We start from the raw sequence: 14,290 nt of genomic DNA, 5'->3' as shown, positions 1-14,290 counted from the left end.
GTCAAAAGTTTGGGAACATTACTATTTTTTATGTTTTTGAAAGAAGTCTTCTGCTCATCAATCCAACATTTATCTGATCAAAAAATATATAACAAAAACAGTAATATAGTGAAACATTATTACAATTGAAAATATAATACACTAACGTTCAAAAGTTTGGGGGTCAGTGATTTTTTTTCTTTCTTTTTTTTAAACTTTTATTCAGCAAAGATTGAACTTTTGAACGGTAGTGTATATTGTTACAAAAGATTTCTAATTTAAATAAATGCTGTTCTTTTTTTTCACATTTTATTCATTCATTTTTATAACCTGTGATTTATAACCTGATCAAAGTATCCTGAAAAAGTATCACAGGTTATAAAAAATATTAAGCAGCACAACTGTGTCCAACATTGATAATAAATCATCACATTATAATGATTTGTGAAGGATCATGTGACACTGAAGACTGGAGTAATGATGCTGAAAACACAGGAATAAATTCTATTTTACAATATATGTAAAAAACATTCAAAACAGTAATGTGTATGTATGTACACACACATATTACATATTTTCAAACTTTTATGTTGGATGTGGTTCATTACGATTAACCGATTTGACAGCACTAATTATTTTACATTATATTTATATGACATTTAATATTAAGTCAAAATTCCATGATGGTGAAAATCCTTTAGGATTGACAGTGGACATTTGAAGGTGACGGGACGTTTACCTGTTGACCCGCCGAGGACACTTATCAGGTTTGATGTCCACTTCATAGTGGTACACATCCATTTTCGGGATCTCCACCTCAAAGTAGTTGGCGAGCAGCTTGATGGGTTTGCCCACGGTGCCCATGCCCGGCCTGCGGGGCGCCTGGAACACCTGCTGCAGGGGTGGGGGGTACGGCCCGATGGGCACTGCGGACCACAGACAGACACAGAGAGGTCATTAAGCAGATAGAAGGTTATAAGAGCGGGACACGTTGAAAGGAAGAGTTCAGGGGGAGTTTGGGGGATTATGGGACTAGAGATATGGTGACAGGAGTGTGTATGGAAACGGGACAAAAGCAAGGAAAAGGAACAAAGAGGATGGTGACTAAAACGGGAAGGGGGTGGGAAGGAAAAAGCGAATAAAAGAAAGTAGGGAGGATGGGGGTAAAAGAACTTAAGAGTGAACTCAAAACTGCAATCTGCAGCAATTTTGACAATCATTACTCATTCAATAATCAGAGAAAGCTTTTCAGCACTTTCACATCTTTCTCCCACAAACGATGTGCTGCATATATATATTTTCCACAATCATATTAGTGCTGTACATCACAATATATTTATTTTAGATGGTAATGGTTTATATTTCAATACGAATGTGATTTGCAACCAACAGATCTGATCGTTCATAGCCATTATGAAACATCAAAACATTCAAACTCATATTAGTTCAGACTTGAACTTCTGATTGGATGAGATTGTGAAGTGGCTGATATACACAAAAGATGTAACCCTGGCCAACAATAACCACCCAAATAACAAGTTCTGCATCGTCTGGCCTTGTTTGAAGTAAATAAATATCATAAATTAGTTGTGTTTCCCTGATTTACACAAATACACACAAGCGTTCAAAAGGTGTTTTTAAGAAATTGATCATTAGGATGCATGCATTAAATTGATTTTTTTTTTAAAAATAAATGATGTTTTTTTACTTTCTTTTCATCAAAGAATCCTGAAAAACATAATCGGTAACACTTTATTTTAGGGTTCAGTTCTCACTATTAACCAGTTGCTCATTAGCATGCATATTACTATGATATTGGCTGTTTATTAGTACTCATAAAGCTCATATTAATGCATGAGCATATTCCACATCCCTTAATCCTACACAATAACTAAACTTAACAACCTAACTAACTATTAATACGCAGTAATTAGGAGTTTATTGAAGTCGTAGTTAATAGTGAATATGTGTTCCCCACACTAAAGTGTTACCAAAAATACTTTCTTTTCGTTTTTTCTTTTCAACATTTACTAATATTTACGAATATGTTACTCAAAAGTTGTATCTGTTCATATTTAATAGACTTGCGCTGACATTAGGTCCGGTTTTATCCCCCCCAATTCTGTCTTTTTTATGGATTATGTTTTATGAAACCGTGGTAATCATATAATAATAATAAACATTTATTTGTATAGCACTTTTCATACATGAAATGCAACTCAATGCTTCACAAGCGTAAAAACAAATAATATGAATACAAATTCACACAACGTCAATATAAAAGATTAAACAACAAAAGCAACGGAAGATACCAAATGTAAAATATGAATGCATAACACTTTAACTTTAAAATGTAATCAAATTATTCCTTTTTTGGCAAACAAAGTGCAGCACAACAGCGGTTTACTGTTGAATTAAAACATAAAAACTTCCTTCAAAATGTTTTGTTAACACTTTAGATTAGACTTGTTTAACTAGTTGTTTATTAGCATGCATATTACAAGGATATTGGCTGTTTATTAGTAATCATAAAGCTCATATTAATGCCTTATTCTGCATGATCATATTCTACATCCCATAATCCTACACAATAACTAAACTTAACAACCTTACTAACTATTAAAACGCAGTAATTAGGAGATTATTGAGGCAAACATCACAGGGCAAACTGAGGCAAAACTGATAAATGATCAGTTTCCACAAAAATATTTTCCATATTGATAACAATCATAAATGTTAGCAAATCATAAAAGCAGCAAATCATCATATTAGAATGATTCCTGAAGGAGCATGTGAAACTGAAGTTTGATCACAGGAATCAATTACATTTTACAATACAGTATATATCAATAGGCAACATTAGAAAGTTTTTACAAAAATATCTAAAAATCCTACAGACCACAAACTTGATTGGTAGTGTACACAAATATATCTACCACAATATAAGCTAAACAGTGTGGCAGAAGTATGCGTTTTGGTTCATTAGAAAACGATGCAAAACAGAAACAGACTTTTGGACCCAGCTCTATGAAGAGCCCACATCAGTCGCCCACTAATATAAAGAGCCTGCTCCAATCTCCAGTTGCTTTGTGTTTAATAAAGCTTGATTACAGCCCAGCCCAAAGCAAACCTGCCCCACTGTAACACATCTGTGTGTGTCTATCAGTGTTTTGTCCGACGGGCCTGTGAGATGATAAACTAGAGTGACTCCTGCAGTGATGGTGTGCGCTTTAGGATACTTAGAGAAAGAGTAATAAACATACAACTAACCATACAACCAGAAATACTTAACGTTTAAAATGGAGAAGAAAATCTGTTGTTGTCAAAGGTTGTGTCCAATCAAACTCTACTTTGTTGTGCTGGAAATGTATTTGTCACTTTGCTAGTCAAATTGGACAGATGTCAACGGTTGTGTAACCCTCAAAAACCATAAACAAGATTTAAAGAAAATACATTTACCATGAGAATAAACACAGTTTGGCTCATGAGAGCATGAAACCTTTCAAATTAAAGAAGCGTTTAGAAACCAAAATTGTTGATTGTGTCATGTTAATAATTTTGAATATTTTTGGTCTGGTGTTATTGTATTATTATTTATATGGTCACACTTTAGTTTAGAGTCCAATTCTCATGATTAACTGTGACTTTTGCCTCAATAAACTCCTAATTAATGCGTATTAATAGTTAGTAAGGTTGTTAAGTTTAGTTATTGTGTAGGATTAAGGGATGTAGAATATGCTCATGCATTAATATGAGCTTTATGAGTACTAATAAACAGCCAATATCATAGTAATATGCGTGCTAATGAGCAACTAGTTAATAGTGAGAATTGAACCCTAAACTTAAGTGTTACCAATGTTTTTCAGGATTCTTTGATGAAAAGAAAGTAAAAAAACATAATTTATTTAAAAAATTGAAATCTTTTGTAACATTATAAATGTCTTTACTGTCACATCAATTTAATGCGTCTTTGATAGGGATTTGACGGTTAATCTACACGTGACAGTACCGGTATCATCGGCGGTGCTAATTCTAAACCGAAAGTAAAATGCACACGGCCGCTCTGGCATTCACATAGCCCTTTTCCACCCGCATGAACCGGGTGCTAGTTCAGTGCTAGTGCTAGTGCCGGTTCGTACTTTGATGTCATACGGTGATCGCCGATGCATCTCGAACAAGCCTTCCATCAACAATGGCAAACGTTGCGTTACTATTGATGCACATGGCTTTATGATCCTACATCGCATAAAAAAACAGCGAATCCAACGCATTCGTGCAGCTCACCGTAATTTGTATAGACGAGATTACAATCGAGCAGCAGCTATTAGCTCGATTAGCTGCTATTTCAAAAATGGCGGTCACAAGTTTGTGTTTGTCTTGTTGGTCACGGTAACCCCGCCCCCAGCCCCTGACGCAAGCGGTTCTTACATCTAGACCAGCAATGTTTTGGTGCTACTTAAAGGGTTAGTTCACCCAAAAATGAAAATTCTGTCATTAATTACTTACCCTCACGTCGTTCGACACCCGTCAGACCTCCGTTCAACTTCGTAACAGAAATGAAGATATTTTAGTTGAAATCTGATGGCTCTGAAAGGCCTCCATTGGCACAATGCACTTTACACTCTCAAGACCCTTAAAAGGTACTAAAGCCGTCGTTATAAAGTCCATCTCACGAGAATAGTTTTTGTGCGCAAAAAAACCCTAAATAACGACTTATATAGTGATGACGATTTCAAAACACGGCCTCATGAAGCTTCGAAGCGTTATGAATCAGCGAGTCGATTCAGCAGTTTGAATCGCCAAATTTCAGCAGTTTGGGGGTTTTGAAACGCGATCCGAATCATGATTCGACTCACTGATTCATAACGCTTCGAAGCTTCATGATGCCGTGTTTTGAAATCGTCATCACTATATAAGTCGTTATTTATGTTTTTTTTGCTCACAAAAACTATTCTCGCCGATTCATAAAGTTATTTTAGAACCACTGTTCAGATTTCAAATAAAATATCTTCATTTGTGTTCCGAAGATGAACGGAGGTCTTATGGGTGTCGAACGACATGAGGGTAAGTAATTAATGACAGAATTTTCATTTTTGGGTGAACTAACCCTTTAAGAAACTTTTTCTGGTTCAGAGCTGGTGCGTTGGGTGTCGAAAGACAAAGAACCAATTTGAAACAAGGCTCTGGCTCCGAACCAGCACTCAAACTGCCTTGGTGGAAAAGGGGTAACAACGGTGCGGAGAAGTGTGAGTGTTTTCAATGAAAATCGTGAATGATTGACAGTGCGCCCGTGAATGAACGACTGTGCGCCCGTGCGCATTTTACTTTCGGTTTAGAATTAGCGCCAATTTTTGGGCGGGTTGCTTGAATGGTGGGTTCATTACGCTATTATTCTTAATGAAAAACACAACAACAACAAAACAGTCCAATGACAAACTCCCTTAAATAGGTGCTTTTACATTTCCCTTTGAAACCAAATCTTCCGCGATCATCTTGTTGAATGAGATCTGACTCCTGCTGCGGCTGTGTTGCGACTCTCGTTCGGCTCGCTGTATTGAGCAGACACGTTCAGTTTTTAATTGTCTGTTCTCTAACTGAACTCAATTATTTTATTACTAGCTATAAAAAACGACGATGGGGGGCGGTGCCACGGTGTTGTGTCAACATCGACTATCGCAGCAAGCCTAGGCCATGTCCACACTAATAATTTATTACATTTATATAGCGCTTTTCTTTGCTTTACATGGAAGGGGGGAATCTCCTCATCCAACATCAATGCGCAGCACCACCTGGATGATGCGACGGCAGCCATATTGCGCCAGAACGCCCACTACACATACCAGCTTATTGGTGGAGAGGAGACCGAGTGATGAAGCCAATCTGTATATGGGGATGATTAGGAGGCCATGATGGACAGAGGCCAATGGGCAAATTTGGCCAGGATGCCGGGGTTACACCCCTACTCTTTATTGAAGGACATCCTGGGATTTTTAACGACCACAGAGAGTCAGGACCTCGGTTTAACATCTCATCCAAAGGACGTAACACTAAGCTTTTGTTTGAAAACGCATCTTTTTCTCTCCATTTTGCCCTTCCGTCCACACTGAGACGGCGTTTTTAGTCAACGAAAACGTAGCTTTTTGGGAAACTCTTTCCAAAGCGGATACATTTGAAAATGCCTGTCTTCGCGTCAAAGTATGGACTGTAAAGACGGAGGTATTTGAAAACAATGACGCATGTTTAGTCATTTGACGCATATTGTACCAATAGATACACATGTTTATACCACTATTGTGCCAGAGTTATGTGCTATTCACTTTCACACAGTTGCTAAAATATGTTACTTTGCACACTTCATATCACAGTCAAACACGAGAACAGAAAACATAATAATGGTTGACCGAGTGCGACCTGGACGCATCAGTGAATGGTGAGATATAAAATTATCCTGCCAGAAGAATTGTGTGATAACTTTATGATGTCTGTATCATCTCAGTGAGCTTGTATGATGGTTTTACGCATGCGTTGAATTTGGCGTTTACTGACGTTTCAGTGTGGATGAGAAACTTTTGGAAAAAATTAGTGTGGACGGAAAGTGTTTTGAAACGAAAACTATCCGGATTAATGTAGACATAGCCCTAGTCCTTGATTAATAAAACTATCAATTTATTAAAAACACCTTTTGAACGGTTGTGTATATTTGTGTAAATCAGTGAAACACAACTAATTTATGATATTTATTTACTTCAAACAAGGCCAGACGATGCAGAACTTGTTATTTGGGTGGGTGAACTAAAGTAGTTTAGTTGGTTATTGTTGGCCCGGGCCAGGTAGTTGTTAAGTTTAGGTACAGTATATGGGATGTAGAATATGCTCATGCATTAATATGAGCTTTATGAGTACTAATAAGAACTACTAAAATAAAGTGTTACCGATTATATAACATTGCAGTATTTATTGATATTTTGAATTAACTTTTTTTTTTATTAATTTAGTTTTGTTTTGTAATTTTGTCTATTTATCTTTTTTTCCAGTTTTAGTTTTAGTAATTCAACTTAAATGTATTTAATTTCAGTTAATTGCCAAGGAAACATTTTCTAAGTTTAAGTTTTTTATCTAATATCTATAGCTTTATTTCAATTAAAAAAAAAAAAGATTTTTAATAGCTTCGTAATAACAACACTGGGTTGGGTCTATGCAGTCATGGTAAGTTTAAAATATTTCAATGTTTGATTTTAAAATTGACGTCATTTTTTTCCATGTTAAGATATTTTAATCCATCCCATTTGGATAAGTTGAGACAATAAGTGAGTTATTCATAGGTTAATGGGTAAATTTTGGCCAATACCGATAACCGATAATTCTTTATATTTGAAAGCCGATCAGATATAATATATTGGCCGATAAATCTAAATCCAAATCTTTATATACTTTTTGAGAGCCTGATTACAAAGCAAACCATTAAAATCCATGTCCCAAGCACACAATTATACTGTTTTTATTATGATTTTATGTAGCCTATATGACACACTTGTGCTGCACATGTTGCACTGAACTGTATTTTCCTTTTTTGAAGTGATTCCAATCATATTTCAAGCAATTCAAAACCAAACAGTGCATCTGAAGTGTCTCAGCTGAAGGAAATAATCCATTATTTATAGAGAAATTAATACAAATGTGGTGGCCAATATATTGTGCATCCCTATACTGTGTCTGAGTACATCGACCAGCTCGACACAACCAATGGCAGTGAAGGCAATATTTGGGAAATCTGCTTGAACACAGTTATTTGTACAATTCAATTTGGTGATTTATTGGACACTTGCGTATGATAAACCTAGCATGTTGATGCTGCTCGTCCAAATCTGCATCCCGAAACAAAACTAGTTGTGAAGCACTAGACTAACGAGTTGACGCCTTTAACCCCTCTGTCCATGACGAACACTCCCTCCATCATAACAAAGACCCCAGCTGCCCTCCGTCTCATACAGGGGGGAAGGAGAGGAGAGGAGCCCCCGCGCCTCCACATCAGCACACACAAACACAGGGGCCCCAAAACATTCCCAGCCTCACCATAGCAACAGAAGAGCAACACACATTGTCATGGAGATCAGGAGACCCAGGGATATGTGGGGGTTTGTGGAGAGCTGGACCTTCGCCTTATTCAGTGTATAGTGTCAGCGAGCACCTCAACATTACACCGAGACAAGGTCATCAATCTTATACTACACGGCCCACTTTATAGCTCGCCTATGATTTAAGAGCCTGAGCCGCTTCGGAAAACTCTCGTACGCTTTTTGTGGTTGAGGATATATACTCGGCTAAAGTCTTGATCAATGGCAAACTCTCTTTCCTACACCAGCGCAAAGGCAAGCAGCAGCAGATGGCCAGAAATGGAGCCAGATCTCAAGAAACCAATGAACAATGGCAGCTCTCTGAGATTAGATAGATAGATAGATAGATAGATAGATAGATAGATAGATAGATAGATAGATAGATAGATAGATAGATAGATAGATAGATAGATAGATAGATAGATAGATAGATAGATAGATAGATAGATAGATAGATAGATAGATAGATAGATAGATAGATAGATAGATAGATAGATAGATAGATAGATAGATAGATAGATAGATAGATAGATGGAACTTTTGATTCATTTCTGTGCATCAGTTCATTTCAATGAATTAAAATTCAAAACTCTTGATTTAACAATTATTTTGCTCATGAATGAATGAACAGATGGATGGATAGATGGATGGATGAATGAATGAACAGAAGGATGGACGGACGGACGGACGGACGGACGGACGGATGGATGGATGGATGAACAGATAGATGGGTTGATGGATGGGTGAATGAACAGATGGATGGATGGATGGATGGAGGGATAGATGGATGAACAGATAGATGGGTGATGGATGGATGGATGGATGAACAGATAGATGGATGCATGAATAAACAGATAGATGGATGGATGAATGAACAGATGGATGATGGATGGATGAACAGATAGATAGATGGGTGGGTGGGTGGGTGGGTAGATGGATGGATGGATAGATGAATGAATGAACAGATAAATGGATGGATGGATGAACAGATAGATGGGTGATGGATGGATGGATGGATGGATGAACAGATAGATGGATGAATGAATGAACAGATGGATGGATGGATGGATGAATGAACAGATAGATGGATGGATGGATGGATGATAGATGAATGAATGAACAGATAAATGGATGCATGAATGAACAGATAGATGGATGAATGGATGGATGAACAGATAGATGGATGGATGGATGGATGGATGGATGAATGAATGAACAGATAAATGGATGCATGAATGAACAGATAGATGGATGGATGGATGGATGGATGGATGGATGGATGGATGGATGGATGGATGGATGGATGGATGGATGGATAGATGAATGAATGAACAGATAAATGGATGCATGAATGAACAGATAGATGGATGAATGGATGGATGAACAGATAGATGGATGGATGGATGGATGGATGCATGAATGAACAGATAGATGATGGATGGATGGATAGATGAATGAATGAACAGATAAATGGATGCATGAATGAACCGATAGATGGATGGATGGATGGATGAACAGATAGATAGATGGATGGATGGATGGATGGATGGCTGGATGAACAGATAGATGGATGGATGGATGGATGGATGAATGAACAGATAGATGGATGGATGAATGAACAGATAGATGATGCATGAATGAACAGATGGATGGATGGATGAATGAATAAACAGATAGATGGATGAACAGATGGATGGATGAATGAATAAACAGATAGATGGGTGAACAGATGGATGGATGGATGAACAGATAGATGGATGGATGGATGGATGAACAGATAGAAGGATGAATGTATGAACAAATGGATGGATGGATGGATGCATGAATGAACAGATGGATAGATAGATGTTGGTTCTTCACTGACAAATAAACGTTTTAAAGCCATTTCAGAGCAAACACATGAATATAAAAATGGTAACACTTTAGCACTGACTAACAATGAGCAATACTTCTATTACAGCATTTGTTTATTTTTCTGTTGATGTTAAAAACACAACTATATATTGTTAGTTCATGTTGTCTCAGGTCCACTAAATAATATCAACAGATATAACAGTTGACTTTAATAATGACATTAACTTTGCTTAGTACATGTTAACTAATGTTTACTGAACTTTATTGAAAAGGGTTACCATAAAGGCATATATTGAATATTGTCAAGAGGCAGAACAACCCATTGCGTTATACATCGGCCACAGTACAGAAGCAGATGTGGGCAGAACTGTGAGTGGGGAACAGAAGCCAGGTTTTGGCAGGGTCTTGACTGGGTCTGGAGTCCCAGATGTCCTGCTGTTGAGGGCTCAAGAGAATAATTCACTGAAGTGTGTACGATCCACAGAGACGCCACCTGGCCAGTGCACAGCCCCTGTGACCCTTCCCCTGCCGCTCATTAATAAAGGCCACCCTCGGTGTCAGAAAAACTACTAAATCAAGAAGTTTCGGTCTGGCAAAGTGGGCTGTTCAATGGCCAGGGTGTCCGATATTCAAGACCAAAGCTTTGGAGTTACTAAAACGACGTTGCAATGACAAAATGGGATAAGGGGATGAGACTAATTTCTGTTTCACTAGCATCTCCAAATTCAATTGCAAAAATAATGTTTGTTTTCAAACAAGCTTCTCAAACACTCCTGCCATTGGTCAGACAAAAGGTAGCCCCGCCCCAAACGCACACCACTGGTCGCGTCAATTTAACGGTGTTGTGTGGTGTGTTAAAGGTGCACTATGTAACATTTTTGCAGTAAAATATCCAAAAACCATCGCATCCATGAACATGATTTCTGCCCGAGTCCTATCCTGATTCTTTCCCACCGGCTGTAAGGTAAAGACCATAGATATACATAATAAAGGCTTAGATATCTTACGGCGGCCATCTTGTCACAGGCAAGCTTTCTGGCGGGCTCTGTGGTACCTGATGTAAGGTGAGTGATCTGAACTTGGTTTCTTACAAACGTTATTAACGTGGCTATAATTCTGGATGCTTAAACATTGTTCAGTGTCATAGCTACATCTCTGACGTTTATAACAAACCAAACTGTTTGAAAATCGGTAGAAAATTGAGGAAGTTATGGTTATTTAAAAAGTACATGCACCATTAAAACACAATGTTACGAGTGAGCGTAAACTACGCCTTTGTTTTGAATAGGCGACCTCTAGCGGACGGAAAAGTTACATAGTGCACCTTTAAAGTCATGCCCGGAAAGATTATACTTATGAGATGAATGCACATGAATGCATAAATATGAGTCGGAAGCTCTGGATTTTCTTTACGGCCCTTGTTTATGAGTTGGGGGGCGTGTCAGTGAGAAACATGGCGGAAATCCACAACACTTGGATATTTAGCAGGGACATTGCAGGCTTTTTTATTTACAAAAAAATAAGCGAATTGCATGCACAAAATATAATAGCACTGTAATATATAACAATATGTAAGAAAGTTACAAATTAATTCACTTAAAAAAAGCAAAACACACCTGATGCATAATCTTTGTTCTTCTAAGTAGAGTTTAAAAACATTGATGTATTTTTGTGTAGTAAATTAAAAGAAGTAAATACGAACTTTCCAGGAGGATTTGAACACTGCTGATCAAACAGCAAGAAAATCAATGTTCTGAAAGTGTCACAAACTCAACATAAAATGCCGGTGTATATTAAACTGACTTGAACACTTGAACAATTACAACCTCAGCTTTAATGCATTACAAATACTGCCAAAATTAGCAAGGGTTAAAAAGGAGAAGAGGAAATTATCAGTTTAGCTAAAAAATCCATTCCAGATCATTTCAAATGTACCTAAAAAAGTTGATTTGTGCATGCTATCAGGCTCAGATTTGAGAAAGTTTGATCTCCAAGTAAACTCTTTAACATCAAGATTTGATTTGACTGTTTCCTTATTTTCTACGTTCACTAAAACAACACCCACTGCAACATCTTGTGACTCCAAATTGACAACTTCCTTCATCTGCATTTAAGGATGCCCATTCATCATTCAGTCTCTGAAAAAAACAAATCAAATTCCCAAAAACCAACTGCACCTGCCAGGCAGCTTTTATCCCCCCTGATATAAATCATTTATCTGGTCATATGCCGTACAGTCGTGTGCATTTATACTGTTAATGGAAGTGAAATTGGTAACATTGGCCTGAGCCACATTTTAGCAGGATCAATAAAGACCCCTGGGGGTCACTTTCCCCTGCTGCATCTGCTGAAGGCGGGCTTCAACCTCAAGTCTTCCCACGACCCCTGACCTGGGACAATCTCTCATCATTTTCCCCTTAAGCACAGATCAGTTATCCTACACTGTAACCTGCACATTCATTTCTAAGCATAACCTAGTAATGAACGTTATAAAGGGATGTTACAATGTTATCATTATAGAGGGATACATTCTGTGTGGCAATAATATCACGGATATCATTGTAAAAGCTTCGCAAACAACTTAAAAGATCCAAACCCACCAGCGCCAGATGGTCCCGGCTCCATCCCATCCACTGAGCCACAAAGGGTTCACCAAAGTCCAGATGCTCAATCGCCACGGCGCCCGGCCCTTCAGGCTGGAAGCGTCCCCGACTTCCAGCCTCCTTTCCTGGGCGAGCGGGATCGTCTCCGCCGCCGCTGCTGGAGCCCCCAAACCCGCAGGAGTTGAGAGGGAAACAAAAGCTCCTTAGTTCCGATCCCGTATGACCCTCTCGTCTGGGCTCTTTCCGTCCGTGGCTGGATGCTGCGGGTCGGGCTGCTCTGCTTCGGATTGTTGTGCCTCCTGCTCACCGTTCAAGCTGGATCCACCAGCGGAACAAAAACGCTCGACCCGTCCGTCACCCCCCACAGCCCGAGAGCCCGTTTCTTCTTCTTCTTCGTCTTCTTCTCCTCCTCCCACTGCTGAGATTCTTGGCTGTCTGCTAGTCTGTTTAGTGTTCGCCCTCTAGTGTGCGCTTGAAAATCCCAATTCATTCATTTAAAACAGGAAGGAATGCAGGCATAATGTTGTTCACTACACACTATACACTACACACTGACCCCCTTTTATTTAAAGTCCCCATGAAATCAAAGTATTTTGGCTTTTAGTATGAATATGCTGTACGCTCCAAAACAATGACAAAAATCACATTTAGAAGATATAAGCGTTCAAAGCTTACAGACTCTCACTTCCACCAATATGGATAAATGGTTTTGACATCAACTTACATTATCGGTCACTTGTTCACACATTTAGCAGATCGTGTGAACGAGTCGGTCCAGAGACACGACAGCACAGAGCGGATCATGTGATCGAGTAGGACCAGAGACCCGATAGGTGTGTTCGACATCGGCTGCGGCTGGATGCAACTGATCGGCGAGAGTAGCCGCGTGCAGGCGGGGAGGAGCTGCAAACACAGACGTGAAGTCGGACACTTTCTGCTTCCCGCAGTGACGCTCGCGCTGTGTTTGCACACTTTATCAGCTGAAGTGAAATAAATGCAATATTTGGCAATACACAGATGTTTCAGAGACATTATTGTCATGTAATACTTTATGCACTGCTTAATACAGCATGTGTTTGTACAAGGATAAAGTTCAACATATAAGCCTACTCTATCAATGAAGTGGGGTCTATGTTTTTAATCAGTTATATTTTGATAAAAATGACAATATAACATCGCGACTACATGAAAGGAGGTTTTACTGTTATAAAAAACAGATTTGTGTGCATTAGTGGAGCTGAAGGTTTTAGCATAAACACGAAACACACGTGATCGCTGTCATGCGGTGAATCTGGCCAATCGTGGAACGGCTGTGTCGTCTTCAGAGCCCCTGCAGCCTCATGCAGTCGCTCTCGAGAAACTGCACCGGCTGTATTCGCCGGCTGCTCTCGAATCGCTCTCGCGGCACTTTGTTGACGTACGTCACTGTCAAGTGGCATCGGCGCTGCCTCAAGTCGGACAAAATTTCTAACCGGCATGCACTGCTTCAATTCAGCCGCCGATCGGTCTGCGCATCGCTGGGTAAAGTCGAACAAGCCTGATAGCACAGAGCAGATCATGTGATCGAGTCGGTCCAGAGTCACGATAGCACAGAGCGGATCATTTGATCGAGTCGGTCCAGAGACACGACAGCACAGAGCGGATCATGTGATCGAGTCGGTCCAGAGTCACGACAGCACAGAGTGGATCATGTGATCGAGTCAGTCCAGAGACACGACAGCACAGAGCGGATCATGTGAT

General features: G+C 39.0%; 1 protein-coding gene across 1 annotated transcript in view; it reads right to left on the bottom strand.

Annotated features, from left to right (window-relative positions):
• ago1 (argonaute RISC component 1) overlaps positions 1-12,969 on the bottom strand; it is a 74,659-nt gene extending 61,690 nt beyond the window's left edge. The window contains exons 1-2 of the mRNA XM_079837606.1: positions 12,548-12,969; positions 719-905 (exon numbers count right to left, since the gene is read on the bottom strand). Coding sequence (XP_079693732.1) covers positions 719-905; positions 12,548-12,572 — 212 coding nt within the window. The 5' untranslated portion in view covers positions 12,573-12,969. The remainder of the gene's footprint in view (positions 1-718; positions 906-12,547) is intronic.
• Positions 12,970-14,290: the final 1,321 nt, after the last annotated feature.

The sequence above is a fragment of the Gobio gobio genome, assembly GCF_949357685.1.
Source record: "Gobio gobio genome assembly, chromosome: 15".
In the NCBI taxonomy this organism is placed as follows: Eukaryota; Metazoa; Chordata; class Actinopteri; order Cypriniformes; family Gobionidae; genus Gobio; species Gobio gobio.
Note: the sequence above shows the minus strand (reverse complement) of the source record. Positions and strands in the feature narration are given on the sequence as shown.